This window comes from Schistocerca cancellata, chromosome 3 (genome assembly GCF_023864275.1).
Source record: "Schistocerca cancellata isolate TAMUIC-IGC-003103 chromosome 3, iqSchCanc2.1, whole genome shotgun sequence".
Lineage (NCBI taxonomy): Eukaryota > Metazoa > Arthropoda > Insecta > Orthoptera > Acrididae > Schistocerca > Schistocerca cancellata.
The window spans coordinates 20,689,530-20,712,253 of NC_064628.1; the positions used below are offsets into that span (position 1 = coordinate 20,689,530).

Sequence of the window (22,724 nt, forward strand, 5' to 3'; positions counted from 1 at the left end):
TCAAAATCTTAATTTCAAATGAGATCAGTGTTGGCTCATTCCCAATTTATTAATGGAAGAAATAAAATGAAAAGATGATCACAATGATATCAGTTAATAGCTGTCCACTTACCGTGAAACCCTCGCCCTGCACCATTATAAGCAACAATATATCAACAAGCCGTTGCACTTGTCTCATCCCCACCTCAGACAGAAACTCTGGCTCTTCAAATGCTAGTGCAAGCACATTTAAAAATTCACGAGTATCAAAATGTAGAAGGACCCTGTGGATTAAAATACCACACATTACTGATAAGTATGAGTTGTATTGAAAACAGAGATGAATCCATTAAAGTACCAAAAAACATTGCCTTGAAAAGGTGCAATGAATTTGCAATTTACCTATCTCCATTAAACAGCAGAGAAAAATACATTTTAACATCTTTAGCTTTAATTACAATAACTACAAAATTTAATCACATTTCATTAAGTACTTCCAGCCTTGAACATTAACAGCACATTGCCCCTACTATTATTCAGAAAATTAATTATTTATTAGAGCAGTAAACAGAATAATTACATCCCTCTTGCATAGTGGTAACAGTACTTCTGAAACAGCAAAGTCTGCCAACTGCTGCTATGCTAAATATACTGCATGCAAATAGAAAGATGTGAAGAGAGCAGTGCAAGCGGAAACTGAGAGTCACTGTCTATCACTGCTGTGAGTGCCAAAGGCCTAGTTTGAAGCCATATGATCTGATTTTACACTTGATTGTGGAGCAGTTAATGGATGAAAAGAACACATCACAATCAGATTATGTACCTACAATGATTTCAGTAAACCTACTGTATATAACAAAGTGAAACAAACTGATGGTAGTTTCATGTGGATTAAAAGAAGGTGCACTAGTAAGAGATGTTTAATTTGCACAACAGAATAATAACTAATTCTCACTTAATGGTGAAGGTCTGTCTCCTCCGATATTAGCCATTTTCAGTTTCCGAGAACAACACTAAACACTTACAAAAATTACACGAATGACAGAGAGTGATATGACAATATACTGCTTGGGGAATTTTTCAATGTCATTCTCTGCAAGATCTGTGCATTGAGTGCAGTGTCAGTTTCAAAAATAAAGGGTCCCATACTTATGATAGTTCAGATTCCACATCACATCACAAACTATTCACCAAGGTAAGGTTTTTTCAGGTAATTTTCTAACAAGGAAGGGTACCCAACTGTTGTAACACACTTTTTGAATCTATATAGTACGTTGAACAGCCAATATCAAAATACACATACCATTCAAATTACAGCCGGCGAGCAAATGATTTTGATAACATTTAAATCATGGAAATAAACAATGTTATACACCCATGCTAGTTCAAATGCAGTAGACATGAAAGTCAATAGTTCATTGTCTAGATGTAAACATATTTTACAGCGAGCACATCACAAGAAGAAAAGATGAACCCAGCCATCTTTGGAATCTCCTCCTCCTAAATCACTCTCGAAACAGTATTTGGAAGGTGTCTGAAATGATCACAGATGTTCATCAGTGTAACCACATTTTAAGAATGCAAAGCGGATAAATTGTTTGAATCTATTTGCTAGAAACTGGATGTGCACAAAAAAACTAAACGTGAAGAAATTATTCTCTTTGCTTCACTTTAACTGTAGACAATAACATTATACTACCTGTGATGAACAGTGCTATACTTCTGAAAGGACAGAAAACGAACATGTCCACTGGGTGCACCAATCCAGTACGTTCTGCAGGGATCAGTTTCTTGTGAAATTCAACATCTGCTGGAACTGTCTCAGTATGTAAAGCATCATCTTTATTTGCTGTCCAAGAATCAACCAAAAGAAGAATTCAATCTCTGCTATTCAAATCTGGCTGTAACACCTGTTCCAGGAACACTTTCAAATTCCATTTTGTCAGGTTTGGTGATTTGCTGGCACATGCTTTCACACTGAGTAATTCAAGTGTCACACTTGTTGGAATTTTCACACTTGTTTCCAAGACAAGAACATACATGTGTGGAATAAGGGTGTGATCCATTACAATAGGCATTATCATGTGTGAACGGGTGGTTGCTACAACTGATCTCACAGCACCAAAATCAGTTTTGCTCCTTTAACGGCAAGAGTTCTCCCAGAATGTAACTGTTCAGCAAATACTGACCGATCTGCACTAATTATCTGCTCTGGTGAAAAATTATACTCTCCGATGAAATTTCTTACTTTCAAAACAAACTCATCGGCTTTCTTTCCTACATCAGTGTTATCACCAACAAATCTGAAAACTTTACTCGTGATCATGCGAGAAACAATCTTGTTTTCCTGAGCTGCAGCAGCTATGTTTTGGAAGCTTTGAATATTAAGATATTGTTTTGCTCAACTGTGCTTTAAAAGACAGTGCCCAGATTCATAGCATTCGGTGATCACTTGTTAGTTGTTATTCTTGTAGCACCTTCCTCTTTTTGTCATGTCATTTCACCATCTTTTTGGGATTTTAAAAATTGTCTTGTTTTTTACTTGTCTTTTCTGTGCCGTTTGGTACTGAATGTGACTCTACAGAGTATGTATAGGGCTAAACCAGGAGGGCACCATCATGAAGTTCATTCCTCTTGGCTGTTTCAGCCAGATTTTGTAAGCATCAGCCAAATAACCTTCTGAAAATGTTGTCCTATTCTTCTTTGGTGGTGATGGATAATATGAGGACCCACTCCTCTCATCTCTGCCACATAATGCTGGACCCCATTCTGAAGTCTGCTCATTTTCTAGCTATATTGCTGGACTGTGCCCAAAATCACTTTCAGTATTATCTTCATTAGTGACTTCACCTACCGTAATAGTTCTGTACTCTTCAACATCAATGTTTTCATCGAGTAACTGTTTCCTAAACTGTTAATAATAATAAAAAAAAAGCCATGCCATCTATTTTAGTTGGCCTTTCCTCTGAAATGCCGAAGAAATTCACTAGTAACTTAATAACTACAGCTGGTTTCATTGTGTAACAGCCTTTCCACAAAACCTGTTACATTCACATCTAATATGTAACTACACATGAAACTGCACCAAATATTTTTTCTTATGTTCTGTAACAAATAAACTTGACTCATTCAAAAGTCAGTGATAACTACAGGTACCATTCCTTCCTGTTTCCAGCCACTATTCTCCAGACTGAATAGCTTCACTTATTAGGAGAACCACTCAAACTTGACCCTATCATTCAACAGAAATCTGTTAAATTCTGGATTATTCAAAATCTTCTGAAGTAATGTTTCACAAGGAAACAAATGTATCTCTTTCTTCCATTCACGTAACTCTGGGTATGGGTGTCTCCTTAAAAAGCAGTCTAGTTTCTACTGAACGCACACTATATGGCAACAGTGCTGCCCATTTTGATAAACTCAACTACGTGATATATTCAGCATTGCAAAGCTCAAAATGTTAGACTGATACCGACTTAAGAATATAACTTTGAATAAGCTCCACCGCACACAAAATGAAACATAGAAGATTAGCATCAAACTTACAATCTACTATAAAGTTATTAGAGATGAAGTACAAGCACTTGTTGGACAAGGACATAAAACAGAACATATAATCGAAATATGGCATACATAACAGCATGCGTGTATTTAAGGTATACAAAGACATTGTCTATATGTGATGTGACTGACCTGAGGTAAGGATATGGCGGCTCAGAGTCAGGAGCATCTTTACTGTGTAGGCAGGTGAGGCACTTGAAGACTTCATGCTTCACACTGGCAACCATGTCTGAAGGTATGTATCCCACTGGATATGCACGCCCAGCTAAGCAACAGCTGATGTACACCAGAAGCTTGTTGCCCAGAGCTATCTGCTGGTCTGTAAGTTGCTTTCCTGGCATGAAAAAGAAAGAAGGTAATACATACACTGTGGGTGTGTTGGCATATTTGGATGTATTAAATAAAAACTGTATTTCTGTCAGCAGAGAGGAAAACAACACTGTTCAATAACAGTACTGAACGAAGAAAACTACACCCTCTAATTTGTCGGCAGAGTTCAGCCTTGCCCTGTGACTTTATTTCTGAGGCTAAATGCGTAACTCCTCTCAAAATTGAGTGACTAAGTGGCATAAGGGTTGGTTTTAAATAGTACAGAGTTTTATTATATACTAGATTTTACAAACTTTTTAAGTTTTATAAAATATTTTTATGGAACAGCATTGTAAAACTCTACAAGAATTTTGCCTGCAAATACTTTATAAATGTTCATTTGTAGAAAAAACTTAAAACTTCACAAAAATTTTTCAACAACTACTTCAAAATTATGACAAAAGATTGAATTTGAACACACACATTTTATGTACTTCTTTTTCATATATATAACATAAAAATTAATATGTAATATATATAAAGGGGAAATGTGTTTACCAGAAACAATAAACTAGGCTCAAGGTCACAGAGGGGGGGGGGGGGGGGGGGGAAGAGGAGGTGGACAAAGTGGTGGGAGGAATTGGAAATAGAAAGCAGGAAGGACATGGACAGAGAGGGGACAGGAGGAAAAGGAGAGGGAGAGGGGGGGGGGATGAGGACATGGACAAAGAAAGGAGGGGCATGAGCCACAGCAATACAGCAATGTGTGGCTGGGAACAGCTAGCGATAAATATAAAAGTGCCTTCACTCTTTGCTTTAAGGTTTCTGTAGAACATCTGGTATAAATTATGCAACATTACTATATTTTAATTTCTTAATGTGCCACAAGGGTATTTTCCTGGAAAGGTTACATTAAGCTGCATGAAGCAGTTATTTTTTTCCAACAATTTTTTTGTTGGAACTAACTGTTCAAAGAAAATTTTGTATACACTACACATTCATGGCTTGTAAAATTATCATATCTAATTTCTTTTACGCTTAGCTACAGAAATTCTTTCCAACATTTTAGTCAGATTAGTAAAAAACTTATTTTGGTCCTTCCTTATCAGCCTGTTGTCCCATTTAGTTAACTACTCGCACCGCCTTTCTATTACAGCAAAATTTATTTTGTGTGGAATAAAGGTAGCTCATTCTTCATTGTAGGAGCACAAATCCAAATTCTGGATGCCACAGACGTGTTGTGCAAGCTTAAATCCAGAGAAGAATGTGAAGCTTTGTGGTATCTTACAGATACCCACTGCCAGAAATGACTGCAACCATACATCTCTGCAAGGCATGCAACATAATACAGCAAAAACAATGACGTATGATGGCGGCAGGAAATTCGAATGCCTGCCACTGGAAGGCCAACATGCAGCCAGTGTGGACCACAATGATTAGCCTCTTTTACAAGTAATGCCACAGAATCTGTAGTGAAATATGCTCTTTCTGGGCCATCACAGACACTGAGCCATTGTGGCCACAGAGGTCTGCTGAAGAATAATTTTGGGTGTTCTGTCCATGAATCCTAAGGAGATCCAGACCCTGGCCACTTGAGAAGGCAGCTTGGAGGTGAAAAGGCAACAAAGAACAGCACTGCAGGGAGAGATGTTGAATTGAGCATAATTTTCTAAATAACCATAGGTCAGAAGTAAACTGTTGCAGAGTTATGGCCATAGAATGATGACCATCAGTGATGAGTGTGTGTATAAGTGTGGTTCTGTCCAAGTTGCTGCTTTGTTATGCTTACTATCTTAACAAATTAATAACATTATGGTGCACTTACAGTAGCTAATTTTACTGTCAAGCTTTACCCAGTGACGATCACAGGAATTTCGCATCTTATGTAAAGAGTAACGAATAGGAATTCAAAGTTTGTTTAGCCTTGACTGTTCAGCTGAAAATATTATTTTCAGTGGATTTATTTAGTAACTGCAGTCTTTCACATAACAAGTATTAGCTGGGGCAAATTATTTTAAGTGTACGGACTTCCATGTGTTCATCACAGATGGCTGTCATTTTATGGCCAAAGGTCCACAAGGGTGCATTTCTGACTCATCTGAAAAATTTGGCACAATTCAATGTTATCTAGCCTGTGCTGATCTTACTACCAGGTTGTTTTTCTCCACTCTATATATACAAGAGAGCACAGACCATTTAATTATGGAATTACATTATACTACATCCTCATCTTGTTCAGCAGAACTCATGTACAATCAATTACAAATTGCAATAACAGATGTAACATGATCCATTGTAGTACCTTGACAGCAGGTCATAAGTCAATGCCAGCAAACAAATAAAACAAAAAGGAAGGTACATGCTGGCACAAGAAAGTTCTGTTTGATTCCCTCAAACTATCAGCATACAGTAACGTACAGTTATCGCCCCTATTTTTACCATGAAATTCATATTTTGGCCAACAAAACAATCTTTATAAAATATTCACATTTTTTCTTTCTTTTAACTTGCTCCAGAACCAAGGGTACCACTTCCACCAGACAGCTGCTTTTCATCAGTATTTATATTAGTTTGAACACGTTGTATATCAGTGCAGCTACTGTAAAAATAATGAAATCTGCGTTTCCTGGTGCTACAGTGGTGGTATGTGGTCTGGGTTGTGTTACTTCCATTCAACCTTGCAAACATTGGAATCACATGAAACTTCCTGGCAGATTAAAACTGTGTGCCCGACCGAGACTCGAACTCGGGACCTTTGCCTTTCTCGGGCAAGTGCTCTACCATCTGAGCTACCGAAGCACGACTCACGCCCGGTCCCACAGCTTCACTTCTGCCAGTATCTCGTCTCCTACCCTCCAAACTTTACAGAAGCTCTCCTGCGAACCTTGCAGAACTAGCACTCCTGAAAGAAAGGATACTGCGGAGGTGTCACTCCTTTCTTTCAGGAGTGTTAGTTCTGCAAGGTTCGCAGGAGAGCTTCTGTAAAGTTTGGAAGGTAGGAGACGAGATACTGGCAAAAGTGAAGCTGTGGGACCGGGCGTGAGTCGTGCTTCGGTAGCTCAGATGGTAGAGCACTTGCTCGCGAAAGGCAAAGGTCCCGAGTTCGAGTCTCGGTCGGGCACACAGTTTTAATCTGCCAGGAAGTTTCATATCAGCGCACACTCCACTGCAGAGTGAAAATCTCATATTGGAATCACATGCTATCAAACACACTTCCCATGCATCAAAGTAAATGACAGTGTATACGTGATATTCTGTAGACTGAGCAAGGATACAAGATATGTACTTAGCTCATTTCCAATAACAGGCTGGCTCTGATAGTTTAGCATGGGTTAGAATGCTCTGCTGAGGGAGGATGTTGGGCAGCTGAAGAAGGTCTGATGAAGGTTACAATGACTTCTTTACTGAGGCTCGATTACAATCACTGGTGGTTGGCATGGACAATATAAGGCGATGGTCGCCAGCTGCTGACTGTGCGTCCCCTGTTGAATGTCTGGTGCCGCATCACCACGTTCCCACGTTTCTGGCTGTAAATGAGTGTGGCTGGTGGCAGTGACCACAGTGATGTCAGGCTGCATCACACTCCCGGGCTCGGAGTGTAGTAGCGGAGGCAGAGATGGCTGGATTTTGGCACGGTACTCTGGGGATGGTGCCGGAACATGGAGCTGCCTCTGGTGCCCAGGTGCGTAGGTGATGAGCAGCAGTTTGTGTGTCAGCTGAGGCAGAGCCATCCGGGTCAGTGGTACGGCAAGGAGTAGCACAGGCTTGATGTCACATCACTGCCCAACTGTTCAGGTCACGGGATGGTTCGAGCGTTCTTAAATACTGCTTCTCCGTGCTGATTCCTGTTGTTTAATGCAGTTACTGTGTCACGATGAACTGTCAGGAATGTGTTCGTGACCTTCTGGCTGTCGTAACTAGGTTGCAACAGTCTTGCAGGCTGCGTCAGAAGTTGGCAGCAAGTGTCACCTGTCGACAACACAGTGTTGCGAAGTTGCTGACATGCAACACCTTCACCGGCTGCAGCTTGCTTAGCATAGCCCTTGTTTTGTAAGGACTCCATTTAGACTCACTTATAACTTTATCCCTTTACATTCCTCCCTGCCCACAGAGAAAACTAGCTTTTGAATTTTACTGAAATGGAACCCCAGTTATTTACACTTCAGATTTGCTCCTCCAATCATGGAATCACACTGAACACTATTTGCTCAACTTTACTAGCACTTATCTCTACACAGAGGTCTTTGTCCATGTTGCACTTTGCCACTCATGACGTTGTTTGTGGTTGGTGCCATTGTGACAAGTTTGAATTCGTAGGTTGAAGATTAGAAGGGATGGGATTTGGATTATTTTCCACTTGAGTTGGTAACATAAAATTCCAATTATTGTGAAAATTACACAGGCAGCTGAGGTTGAGGATCCTACAACTACCAGTCAATGCTGATGTTCATTGCAACACTTCTTTACAGTTGTTCCACTGACACATTGCCATGCTGTGTGAACATTTGATACGAGTTATTTAGGAATGTAAGGTTTCCTGTGGATAAAATCTCTTAGAGTAGATCAGGTACATAAATCAATGCACAGCAAAATTCAGAATGGAACTGTCTGACATTAATTGCCCTTCTTCTTACATAAATAAGCTGAGTACAAACAAAATCTCTCCTCATAAAGCTAAAAGTCTACTACTAATACATGAATCCATACACACTCATCCCCAGTGACCATCTACCTTCTGTTCAAGCCTGTTGAGAATAAACAAGTACATCATAAAGTAGAATGTGCACTCTTCACAAATGTAATTAACTTATTTATACTGCACATGTCAACCCAAGAGCAAAATTGAACTGCCATTAGTAATACTGCAAGTATAGTTTCATCTAAAGTTCTTTCAATCTAGAACTTACACCAAATGTTTGATTTATGTTCAATTGCATATTCTCTTTCACAAAAATAACATCTTCAATCCAGCCTTTGCTAAAATACACATATAACCACACAGCACCTAACTTTAATAATTCATAATAAAACACACGAATTTCATAAATGCAATGCGTTCACAGTTATCCCACTATTCTCTAATTACCTTATTAACCCCACTCGTAGCCTAAATGCATAGTGACATGACATGATGGTTACAGAACTGTCTTGCTTTCCTTGCCTAATCTTTTGCTTTTTTTCCCGTTTTCCCCAGGTTCTTCCTCCCCTCTTTTGAAGACACTGCTGATAGGGGGCAGCATCTCTACAGTTCCCTTAAAAGGATGAATCTGATTGTCGTGGACTATCATGGGGCAAGTTGGGAGTTTTAGCTTAATGTTAACATGTGATGTCATTTCTATAACCTGAAAGGGGCCTTAATGAAATGTCACAAACTTCCTAGTTTTTCCTTTTGGTACATATGGGTTGGTCAACATACTTGATTGATGTATGTGATACTTAGGTAAAACTGCTTTCTTCTTATGTGTCCTGTCTTGTGGTTCCAAGGATTTTGTCTTCACCTTTTTGACTTGTTGCCAAATAGTTTTTAGCCATTTGGAGAAATTTTTCACTGGCGAACTATCACTTTCTGGTGGAGGCTTAAAAAACTCAGAAGAAGACGGCATATTCTGACCAAAAACAATCTCATAGTGCAACAAACCTATGTTCTCATGGGTTTTTGAATTGTATAGTACCGTGAGGTATGCAATTAAAACATTCCAGTTGTCAAGCTGTGAGTTAACTTAGTAACTTAACATCTTCACAATTGTCTGATAAACCTTTTCTGTTTGACCATTTACATATGGATGTAATGCACTAATCTGAAGTTTCTTAATGTGCAGTAACTGGCATAAGTGCTTCTTAAAACTGCACATAAAGTTTGTTTCTTACTGTTCCAGGTGTTCCAAACTTGAGCATCCACTGTTTTAACACTGCATGTGCTACTGTTTCAGTCTGCTGATACGGTATGGCTGTCATAGAAATGAAACATGAAAAAATGATTGATTATTGTCGAAACATACAGGTTTACTGCTAGTTTTTTTGCAAAAGGTCCTAGGTCATCCAACCCAAGCATTTGAAATGGTTTATGTACCTCAGGTAGCCTTTGTAACATAAGTTTTGATAATTGAGCTCTGCCCATGGCACGCGTGGTATACAGTTCCTTAAGTAACGATCTACATCATGTCTGCATGTTATCCACCAGTAATTTTGTGCTACTCTTCATTCTGTCGCTCTACAAACAGCATTTTCTGCCAAAATCAAATCACGGGCTTGCCTCAACACTGTTTCATAGACACTCTGGGACTATGATGTGTAGCCTGCATCTCATCTTTCTGTACAATACGCCATCCTCCATGCTGAACTGTGGCTGCCTGGTGAACTACTGGGCTATCTGGACCACTGTTTTGTACTTTGATCCATCCATATTCATATGTACCAGCACATTTCACAGTGCGTACTTTGCAGCTTAGATCATCTGCATTTGCGTATAACCTTCCTGAAGGATGCACTACTTCAAAATCAAACTCACTGAGACACAATGCCCATCTAGTTACGTTATTACTTGGATCTTTATGTCTTGGTAACCATTTGAGAGCTGCAAGGTCAGTTATTACTTTGAAAGTACATTCATATAAATGTCATCTGAAATAAATTATTCAGAATATTAATGTCAGAATTTATTTCCAGTTGTTGAATAGTTCCTTTCTTCTCAGTTAAGCTGCCTGGAAACATATACTGCATATTCTACAAGTTTTTCCATCTGAGCTATTGATATTCATAGAAGTGGTTCTTTTGACTCCAAAGGTCTCTTTAATTTTCCTGTGGGCAGTATCTGTCTAACTCCTAGTGATACATGCCTCTACATCCTTACATTTGTCCTCTAGCCATCCCTGCTTAGCCATTTTGCACTTCCCATCCATCTCATTTTTGATATGTTTGTATTCTGTTTTGCCTGCTTCATTTACTGCACTTTTTGTATTTTCTCCTTTCATCAATTAAATTCAATATCTTTTCTGTTACCCAAGGATTTCTACCAGTCCTCATCTTTTTACCTACCTGATCCTCTGCTGCCTTCACTATTTCATCTCTCAAAGCTACCCATTCTTCTTCTATTGTATTTCTTTCACCCGTTCTTGTCAATCGTTCCCTAATGCTCTCTCTAAAACACTCTACAACCTCTAGTTCTTTCAGTTTGTCCCAGTCCCATCTCCTTAAATTCCTACTTTTTTGCAGTTTCTTCAGGTTTAGTCTACAGTTCACATCGGCCCCTGGAAATGTCTTACAATTTAAAACCTGGTTCCTAAATCTCTATCTTACCATTATATAATCTATCTGAAATATTCCAGTGTCTCCAGGCCTCTTCCACATATACAACCTTCTTTCATGATTCATAAACCAAGTGTTGGCTATGATTAAGGTATGCTCTTCGCAAAACCTACCAAGCGGCTTCCTCTTTTTTTCCTTACCCCCCATTCCATATTCACCTACTACTTTTCCTTCTCATCCTTTTCCTACTATTAAATTTCAGTCACCCATGACTATTAAATTTTCATCTCCTCTCACTATCTGAATGATTTCTTTTCTCTCATCAAACATGTCTTCAATGTCTGCGTCATCTGCAGGCTAGTTGGCATATAAATTTTTACTACTGTGGTAGGCATGGGCTTCATGCCTATCTTGGTTGCAATAATGCATTCACTATGCTGTTCATAGTAGCTTACCCTTGCTCCTATTTTTTTTTTTTTTATTCATTATTAAACCTACTCCTGCATTACCCCTATTTGATTTTGTATTTATAACCCGGTATTTACCTGACCAAAAGTCTTGTTCCTCCTGCCACCGAACTTCACTAATTCCCACTATATCTAACTTTAACCTATCCATTTCCCTTTTAAAATTTTCTAACCTACCTGCCCAATTAAGAGATCTGACATTCCATGCTCCGAACCGTAGAATGCCAGTTTTGTTTCTCCTGATAACAATGTCCTCCTGGGTAGCCTCCGCAAGGAGATCCGAATGGGGGACTATTTTACCTCCGGAATATTTTACCCAAAAGGACACCATCATCATTTAACCATACAGTAAAGCTGCATGCCCTTGGGAAAAATTACGGCTGTATTTACCCCTTGCTTTTAGCCATTCGCAGTACCAGCACAGCAAGACCGTTTTGGTTAATGTTGCAAGGCCATATCAGTCAATCTTCCACACTGTTGCCCTTGCAACTACTGAAAAGACTGCTACCTCTCTTCAGGAACCACACATTTGTCTGACCTTTCAACAGACACCCCTCTGTTGTGGTTGCACCTGTGGTATGGCTGTCTGTATCGCTGAGGCATGCAAGCCTCCCCACCAATGGCAAGGTCCAGGGTTCATGTATGTAATCAATTTCCTAATTTATTTAGATTATTCCTAGTTAATATTTTTTGTTACAGAGCGAAATCAGTAATCGTTTCGTGACTTATGTTGTTATTACCGGGCACCAGGTTCCACCGTGACAGTTCTAGAATCATTCAAAGGGAGTCTACACTCTGTATCGCAGAAGTACCCGGATCATGCTATATTAGTCAGAGGCGACTTCAACCTACCTAGTATAGACAGGGATGTCTATGGATTCATTATTCATTACAGGTGGTACAGAAAAGCCGTCGTGTGAATTACTTTTGAACACATAATCCAAAAACTATCTTGAGCAGCTAAATCAACAGCCAACGCATAATGGAAATATTTTAGATCTGGTAGCCATGAACAGGCCAGACCTCATCGACAGTGTCAGTGTTGAGACAGGGATTAGTGATCATGATGTCATTAAGACTATGGTTACAAAATTTAAAAAGTCGGTCAAGAAGGTTAGGAGAGTATTCTTACTAGAAAGAGCAGATAAGCAGTTGTTAGCACCCCACTTAGTAAATGAATCGACTTCATTTACTTCCAGTACGATGGACATAGAAGAATTATGGGCAAATTTTAAACACATTGTAAATCATGCATTGGACAAGTATGTGCCAAAAAAGTGGGTTGCGGATGGAAAAGACCCACCGTGGTTTAACAGCGCAATTCGGAGAATGCTCAGGAAGCAAAGGCAGTTGCACTCGCGGTACAGGAAAGGTCGGGAGAATGAGGACAGGCAAAAGTTAGTAGAGATTCATGCTGCTGTAAAAAGAGCATGGTGTGCTGCCTATGAGCGCAGAACATAGAGGCCAACTAGCATGATGGAAAGCCCAGCCGGGTAATGTGGTCATCAGGAGGCGGGAAGGGAACTAGAGAATCAAAGGGAAGTTGCCACTATCACAGAGGTCATAATGTGGTGACAGTGTAAGGAAGGAGGAAGAGAGCTAAAGATCAATGGCAGGAAAGTGCCATACATGGCACTAAAATGAGTAGGGGAACTACCATCAAGGCGGCACAGGTCGTGACCTGCAAGAAATTGGTCTATGAGGAGCCCCTGACTACATGAAAAAGCGCTGCCCCACAAACGGTGATGGGCATTAAAATCCCCAAGGAGGAGCAAGGGAGTGGAAAGATGCTGAAGGAGGGCAGTTATGGTACCAGATGTAGGTAGAATGTCAGTAGGGAGATAGAGATTGCACACTGTGACCACAGAGTTCAAGTGGACCCAGACAGCAACTGCTTCCAATGGGGAACACAGTGGGATCCATGAACTAACAATATCCATATGGAGCAATGTGCAGACACTATCAGAGTCCTCTAAGTGCCATCCCAGTTCTAACAGAGCATAAAACCCAAAAAGGGTAAGCGAGTGAGCTCTGGAGAGAAGACGGGAGAGCACTTCTTCGGCTGGGGAGGGGGAGTGGCATCCAGAGAGGAGGGTGTGGGAACCACAGGGAAGGGGGAGAACTGAGGGTGACGGGACAAAGGAAGAGGGAGGAGGGGGAAAGTACATAACAGAGGCAGAAGTGGAAGTAATCAACACAGGATGAAGTCAGTCAAATTTCTTATGAGCCTCAGTGTAAGATAAAGGATCCAGGTACTTTTACTTTTGCATCTTCTTTTCTTTCTCATAAGCCAGGAAAGCTGGTGAGCATGAAGAGTGATGGTCTTGACAATTAACACACACAGGTGGCACAACACAGGGTTTTTCCCTCATGCAGAGTGTCTCCACTATCACGACACAGACGGTCCACCATACATCGGAAAGAGATGTGGCCAAAACAAAAGCACCGGAAGCGCCTCATGGGTGGCATGATGTACAACTCCACATCACACTGATAGCACATAACCCTGACCTCCTCTGGGTGGGTATGTGCCTCTCACACCAGAATAAAGGTGATGGTATTGGTGCGTTTGTCCTTATGATCTTTCTGCACAAGCCAAACAAAATGACTGCCCCATTATTCCAAACTGGCCTAGAGTTTTCATTAGACTGGAAAATGACTCCCTGGACTGAATGGTGAGGTGTAATGAACACTCGGATGTTGCCAAGATGATCACAAGCATGAAGAGCTGCAGATCTAGTGGCAGAAGAAGTTCTGATCAACAGCGAACCCGACCGCATCCTACTGAGACACTCCATTGTGCCAAACTTGTCTTCAGTATTTTCACAAAAAATAACAGCTTTGTGGTGGTGAATGTGTCACCGTCTGTACCAGTACAGACCAGGTCACGAGGAAAGCGTTTCATCCAAGCTGGCAAGCTGGGCCCTCCTCCCACAGTGTCGCCAGGAAACGGTAGGCTGCAATGTCATAAGAAATTGCATTCAATGATCAGTTACCATTCAAAGACACAGCCATGGAAGAATAGACAGATTTTTGGAGCTCGATACATTTCGTACGCAAAGCATCTCCCCTGATACCACCTACTCCAATCAAGGGCTCTACCCACTGGCACCACCCAGTCACAGCAAGGGCCATCTGGCACAGAGGCCGCCGCCAGGAGTGCTGATGCTCTGGAATAACAAGCAGCAACCACTCCTGGACATAATTGAGTAGGCTACAGGTCAGGTATCAGTAGTGGGATCCCTGTGTTGTCAGGGGGATCAGCCAGATGGGTACGTAACAGCTCCACCACAAGGACTGACTACATGTGCTGGTGACCTAGCAGGGTGGAGGGAGGGGCTATGACAGAGAAAGAAGGGGGAGAAGGAAGGATAGAGAGAAATCCACACCTTAGATGCTATGGAGGGAGCACCTCCTCAAATGGCTCACACTACAGACAAAAAATTTACAAGTGGAGCTGAAACCCCATAGGAGGACCAAAAATGCCAAAAAGGAAGGGTGACAGAAAAAATGTAAGGGGAACAAAACCACATGGAATACAGGAAACCAAGAGAACAGCCAGGTCGACATAAGTAAGAACCCAGAGAGACGGGAAGAAGGGGACTGCAAGGAAGGAGCATGGATGTGGAGGTCAGAGCATGGGGAAGAAAATGCAGCCCAGGAAATAAGCATGGGCTGCAATAGCCTGGGGCCTCATGGGCACCATACATGAACTCTTGAAAGAACCATCAATTCGGGTGGGGGGGCTCACTCCTTGGCTTGAAGAGTAACTGTCTTCTGTTGGTGGGGGGTGCGGTGGGGAGAGGGGGCAGAGATGGCTGGAACAGTGATGGTGGCAGAGCACAGACCTGCCCCTAGTGCCCACAGGCTTAGTAGGGGGCAGGCAGCAGTTCATGTCCTGGCTGAGTCAGAAGCATCTGAGTCACCGGCATGTCACAGAGTAGTCAGGCTCCACATCACAACTGTTTGACAAAGACTGACTGGTTCAAGTGTCCTTAAATACCACATCTGTGTGCTGATTCCTGTTGTTTACCATGGCTAGTGCGCTGTGACAAATATTTGGAATGTGTTGGTGACCTTCTGGCAGTCATAACTAGGTTGCAATAGTCCTGCAAGCTGTATCAGCTGTTGACGGCAAGTTTGTCCGTTGTCACTCTAGTGCTGCGAAGTCGCTGACTCTGTAGCCCCTTCTGTGGTTGCAACCGACTTGGTAGTGCCCTGGCTACATCATGATGCTCTTCTGCTGGTTTCAAAAGTCACTTACAATTTCATCCCTTTTACAGTCTGTTGGGATCAACTCTTCCACCACTGAGCCATTCAATTCGAAAAAAAGTGAAGTGTTAGTATAAAGACAGTTACACAAATGAGACTGTAATAAAAAGATTGTAATACACATGCAGATGGTGAAATATTGATTATGATCACATACGAAGAATGTCAAATAGCATGCAGTAAATTGCAAATTAAATTTTCTGCAGATAATGGTGTTCATAGTTCTGAGAAACATAATTCTGAAGAAATTTGTCCATTAATAACAACAATAACAAGGTAACAACGAGGATGGAAAAAAAGGCAACTGAAAAGTATGAGGAATTAACATTCAAACGAGAGCTATCTGGAAACTGCAGTGCTGAATCATACTTCTGCATAAAAATTCATAGTTTCGAGGAGCTTCCAGGAAAATTAAGATCTTGTAACTGCCTCAGAGGGTAAATAGCCAAAGACAGATTATGGAAATTATCTGACCCTAAAACAACTTCAAATGGACGTACTCAACTAGTAACTAAATCAAGTATGAAAATATATGCTTCAGATTAGAGTAACAACAAACATGCGTGGGAGATGTTGGGTTTGCTGCACTAAGCTGTCACTTATTTATATAGTATTGTTATTTCAAGTCGGTTCTCAATTCTAGTGAGTTGATCCACATAACCAATACTAATATTTGATCCTTCATAGAGTCATTTACACCAAGAACATATACTTTATAAGTCTGATCCATTGTTACTATTTCTGAACCAAGGCAGTGCCATCACAAAGGAACGTCAATTAAGAGTTTGATAATTCAGTGTCTCTTGTAACTAAGTACATAGCTGTTAGAACTTCAAGTTTAACACACATATTTTGGAATGACACAACAACACATATAAGTCACAGAGTAAGTCGACAAGTAAGACATGTGTACACGTTAGCATTCGAATGAGCACTGAGTCCCAGTCTAGCGGCCACTGCTCGGCTGGCCGCTTAGGTGGCGCAGCTGCTGCATGGCTGGCAGACAGCGCCGCACGTAGAGGACGCGCGTAATTGCGCGGCGGCACTTTGAATGGTCAGCGAGTCACAACACTTTCCCCCCCTTTGAAATTGTTGCACTGGTCTTGGTGGAGGTGTCCTGGAGATGGCTAACGTCCATAGGCGTTGTTTGACTCCCCGTAAAGTCTCGAGGAGGCGGCTTCCTGTACGGATGGAAGTGTCCCCGATGATAACGGGTCGAGATGACAGGAGACGTAGGGGTCAAATCTGCTGGGGCCCCATGCACCAATCTGCCCGTTGCGCCAAGTCCAGTTGATATGACAGGAGACATGGGCGATGTGTCGGCGTCCGTTGGAGGAGGAAGCGGCGAGTAGATTTGCTCTGACAGAGGATGGTCCTCCTGTTCCTGCATGGGCACATCTCCTGGTGGCGTCCGTTCTTGTGCTGGCATCGCGATGATGTTGAGAGGGCTGTGTTGTGAGTATTGAGAGATGCCAAGATCCCGAGCATCAGGTAGAGCCAAAGGTGGTGTGGCGGCATTCGGAACAGGCGTTGCTGGCACACGGGGACGAAGCTGGTCCGAATGACGCACTGCAACACCCGTGTCCGTCTGGATTTCATACAGGCATCTGCCACGGTGTCTTAAGATGCGGCCCGGGCTCCATTTTGGCTGCCTGCCATATCCCCGTACCCAGACGAGGTCGTCGGGGGCGAACCGGCCAAGTGAAGTCACCCGCGGCCGTGAGGTGGGAGGCCGCAGAAGATGAAGTAGCGTGCGAGGCTGTCGGCCATGTAAGAGCTCAGCCAGGCTGTGGTCGCCCATGGGGGTGAAACTGTAAGACGCCAGAAACTGGAGAAGCGCATCAACAGCAGCAGAAGCAGTCAGAAGTTTCCGCATCTGAGCCTTAAATGTGCGGACCAGTCGTTCAGCCTCACCGTTGGATTGTGGATGGAACGGCGGGGCCGTGACATGCGTAACGCCGTGACGAGCACAAAAATCCGCAAATTCGGAAGAGGCAAATTGTGGACCATTATCAGTAACAAGAGTAGAGGGGAGGCCTTCCAAAGAAAAAATGCGGGCGAGAGCACTGGTGGTTGCCGCGGTGGTAGGTGACGTGCAACGGACAATGAAAGGAAAGTTAGAGCAGGCGTCAATTACGAGGAGCCAATAAGTACCTAAAAAGGGTCCCGCAAAGTCAGCATGAATGCGCTCCCAGGGCTTCTCAGGCGAAGGCCACGGTGACAAAGATGACTTCGGGGCAGCGGCCTGTGACGCACAAGGGCCGCAGGCAGCGGCCATGTGTGCGATGTCAGAGTCGATGCCAGGCCAGTACACATGACGGCGCGCCAGAGATTTTGTGCGAGACACACCCCAGTGCCCTTGGTGAAGGAGGCGCAAGACCGAAGCACGCAAAGACGCAGGTACCACATCACGCGGCGAAGCATTGTCAGTGGAGAGGAGGATAACACCATCCCTAGCCGTGAGGCGGTAGCGCAAAGTGTAGTAGTTCCGCAACGGATCAGAAGTCTTAGCAGACGGGCGATCTGGCCAACCCTTCTGAATACAGCGTAAAACCCAGGAGAGGGTAGGGTCAGAACCCATAGCCGCCAGCCTGTCCCCAGTGATGGGGAACCCGTCTACATCCCGCTGCTCGGCAACATCCAGGGGGAAACACAAAAGCTCGTCCCTATCAAATGCCTGATCAGGACCCATGGGAAGGCGAGACAGAGCATCAGCATTCGCATGTTGAGCCGTTGACTGGAAATGAATCTCATAATTGAAACGGGACAAGTAAAGAACCCAACGCTGGAGGCGGTGTGCAGCCTTGTCGGGAAGTGACGTTGATGGATGAAACAAGGAAACAAGTGGTTTGTGATCCGTAACAAGATGAAATTTTGAGCCAACCCAAACTTATGAAGAGTATAAATGATGGCCAAAGCTTCTTTCTCAATTTGAGAATACTTTTGTTGGGCATCCGTGAGCGTTTTGGAGGCATAAGCAATGGGTTGTTCCGAACCATCAGAAAAATGGTGCGCAAGGACTGCACCGACCCCGTATTGAGAGGCGTCTGTGGCAAGAACAAGATGTTGGCCAGGTCGGTAAGTAGCCAGGCATGGGGCCTGTTTCAGCATAGTCTTCAACTTCTGGAAAGCCGCTTCACATGACGCGGACCAGTGAAAAGGCTTGTTTTGATGCAACAGGCGATGCAACGGCTGAGCCACCGAAGCTGCAGACGGTAAAAACTTTTGATAGTATGCTATTTTCCCCAAGAAGGCCTGCAGTTCCTTAACAGATGTAGGGCGAGGAAGGGCATCGATCGCAGCGACAGTTTGTTGAAGCGGATGAATACCATCCCGAGAGAGTTGAAACCCCAAGTACGTGATGGATGCCTGAAAAAATTTTGATTTCTGAAGATTACACTTAAGACCGGCAGTCTGTAAGATATGAAAAAGTGTGCGGAGATTTTGAAGATGTTCTTCAGTCGTGGAGCCAGTGACAACAATGTCGTCCATGTAATTGATACACCCAGGGACAGTGAGCAATAATTGTTCCAAGAATCGCTGAAAGAGAGCAGGGGTGCTAACAAACCCAAATGGCAAGCGTTGGTATTGATAGAGACCGAAAGGCGTGTTAAGGACCAGAAACTGCCGGGAAGCAGCGTTGTGAGGAAGTTGATGATAAGCTTCTGACAGGTCAATTTTAGAAAAATACTGGCCTCCAGCAAGTTTAGTGAACAGTTCTTCAGGATGGGGCATAGGGTAAGTGTCGATGAGGCATTGAGCATTTACAGTGGCTTTGAAATCACCACAGAGACGAATATCACCATTTGGCTTAGCAACTACGACGACAGGAGAGGACCACTCACTGGAAGTGACAGGAAGCAAGACCCCTGAAGCAGTGAGATGATCCAACTCCCGTTTTACCCGATCACGAAGGGCCACAGGAATGGGCCGAGCCCGAAAAAACTTAGGCCGAGCAGTGGGTTTGAGCGTGATATGAGCTTCAAAGTCGTTTGCACGGCCTAACCCAGGAGAAAAAAAAGGGACGAAAATGTTGTCGACAAGGAATCCAGTTGAGCGTAAGGAATAGCATCCGAGACAATATTGACAGAGTCATCTATGGAGAACCCAAAAACGCAAAAGGCATCGAAACCAAAAAGATTTTCTGCGTTGCTCTGGTCTACCACAAATATGGGAACAGTGCAAACGATGGATTTGTAAGATACCTCAGCATTAAACTGTCCCAAGAGAGAAATCTTCTGTTTATTGTACGTCCGTAATTGCAGAGTGACAGGGGACAGGAGTGGAGAACCCAGCTGAAGATACGTCTGAGAATTAATTATAGTGGCAGCAGAACCGGTATCCACTTGCATGCGAACATCTCGACCAAGGATTTGGACAGTGAGGAATAACTTCCCTGAAAGGGAAGAAGTGCAATTGACAGACAACACAGAATCAGAATCAGCGTCATGTTCATGTTCATGAACATCATGTATGTGGTCGGATTTGCAAATCGAAGACACATGACCTTTCTTTTTGCAGTTGTGACACACAGCCCAACATTGGGGACAATCCTCGTGTGAATGTTTCGTAAAACACCGCAGACATGAAGGAAGTTGCTGGGGGTTTTGCTGCAGTTTCTTAGCGGGTTGTTTACGGCTAGGCCGAGGCTGCGCGTGGGAGCGCACTGCGGCCACGTCGGCTGGCGGGGACGTGCCGCACGCGTCGTCAATAGCGCACAGAGGTTGTATTTCCCAGACATCACCCCACGCCTCTATTTGCGCCCCAGCGGTGCGAGAAATTTCAAAAGACTGCGCAATGGAGAGAACTTCATCTAGAGTCGGATTCGCCAACTGAAGGGCACGTTGCCGAACTTCTTTGTCAGGCGCCGACCGGATAATAGCATCCCGTACCATGGAATCGGCATAGGATTCTTTGTGAACGTCAGTAACAAATTGACACTTTCGACTGAGGCCGTGAAGTTCAGCAGCCCAAGCGCGATAGGATTGAGTTGGTTGTTTTTGGCAACGATAAAAGGCAACACGAGAGGCTACCACATGCGTTTGCTTTTGAAAATAGACAGACAGAAGTGAGCACATTTCAGCAAAGGACAAAGACGCAGGATCCTTCAAAGGAGCCAATTGCGACAACAACCGATACATTTGAGGTGAAATCCAGGAAAGGAACAGAGATTTACATGGTTGTTCGTCCGTGACATGAAATGCCAAGAAGTGCTGTCGAAGAAATTTTTCATAATCAGACCAGTCTTCCGCCGTCTCGTCGTAAGGAGGAAAAGGAGGTATAGCCAACGACGAGAAACGCCCCGCATTTGACGCCGCGACGAAATTGCGAATCGCCGCTGTTAGAAGCGTTTGCTGTTCAAGGAGATTTTGCAATAGTTGCTCGACAGTAGCCATGGAACCCTGTGAGTCAACGGTGAAAAGGAAAAATCCACTACCTCGTCGCCAATTGTTAGAACTTCAAGTTTAACACATATATTTCGGAACGACACAACAACACATATAAGTCACAGAGTAAGTTGACAAGTAAGACATGTGTACACGTTAGCATTCGAATGAGCACTGAGTCCCAGTCTAGCGGCCGCTGCTCGGCTGGCCGCTTAGGTGGTGCAGCTGCTGCATGGCTGGCAGACAACGCCGCACGAAGAGGACGCGCGTAATTGCGCGGCGGCACTTTGAATGATCGGCGAGTCACAACAACAGCCTTTTGAAACAAGCGGCGCATTTCATCGTGGGTTCATTAAGTCAGTGCGAGAGTGTTTTGCTGAAGATTAATGGGAAGATGGAATAACTAATGAGGAGGCAATGAATACAACAGATGGGGGGAATAAATTTGTGGCATAAGAAGGGATTGGTTGATAAAATAATTGTCAGCCAGGTAATAGAAAAAAGAGAGAGAGAGAGAGAGAGAGAGAGAGAGAGAGAGAGAGAGAGAGAGAGAATTGGGGAGGGGGGATTGTAGAAAGAGACCATAAGTTGGTTCAAATGGATGCAGGTTGCAGTAGTTATACAGAGATGAAGAGGCTTGTACAGGATACACTACAGTGCATAGCTGCATAAAACCAGTCTTTTGAGTGAAGATGACAAATGTATCGAATATGTTGTCCTGTTGCCCTCATGAGTTACAAAAGAAAGGAGAACACAAAAAGACCAATCAATAGTTAAAAAAGAAAATGGTATAATAAGCAGGAAAATTTTAGCAATTGCAACATTTCCAACTGTGACAGCTTAAATCTCATTAACACAAAAAATCATGTCTCATTTTCTAAAACAATAAAACTAGGATGGAACATGTGGTGCTGACGAGGCCTGTTTCGCTTAAAATTGTTCTGCTTTGGTAAGTGCTGCTACAGTTTTAACATTTTTCTCACTCTTGGGGACAATAATTTGGGCAGTTGCATAGTATGAACTCAAATTATAAATGGTGTACCACGTCTCACTTTGCAAGCATAAAGGAAACCACTAACATAATGGAAGTACAGTACTGCAATTAGGGCAAGCAGCAAAATCACACTGACATGGTGCAGAACAGCCAAGAATTGCCTCATCTCTCCCACTTTTACCTGTTGCTCAATGTTACCTGTAAACAATAGAGAAAAAGAATTCTTTCCACTTTTGTCTATTTTTTCCTGAATCTTTGGGCACTGTGAACAACTCTCTTTGTAGCTGTGATAACTCTTTTGTAACAATAACTACCTGTTATGTAGATCTAGGCAAAAGGTGTAACAAAACTCATGAAACAATAAGAAATAGAGATTACAATTGAAGTTTTCTTCAGCTGTCATCAACAATGGGCTTGAAATTTCTCATTTTTTCTGGTGTCATTATACAGAGCAATGACTGAACCGAAATTTTAAGAATAGCTCCCACATATTTCCAATTTAATCAAAGA

General features: G+C 42.8%; 1 protein-coding gene across 1 annotated transcript in view; it reads right to left on the reverse strand.

Annotated features, from left to right (window-relative positions):
• LOC126176813 (vacuolar protein sorting-associated protein 8 homolog) overlaps positions 1 to 22,724 on the reverse strand; it is a 207,495-nt gene that overhangs the window by 88,081 nt on the left and 96,690 nt on the right. The window contains exons 13-14 of the mRNA XM_049923995.1: positions 3,673 to 3,874; positions 113 to 263 (exon numbers count right to left, since the gene is read on the reverse strand). Of these exons, the coding sequence (XP_049779952.1) occupies positions 113 to 263; positions 3,673 to 3,874 (353 nt within the window). The remainder of the gene's footprint in view (positions 1 to 112; positions 264 to 3,672; positions 3,875 to 22,724) is intronic.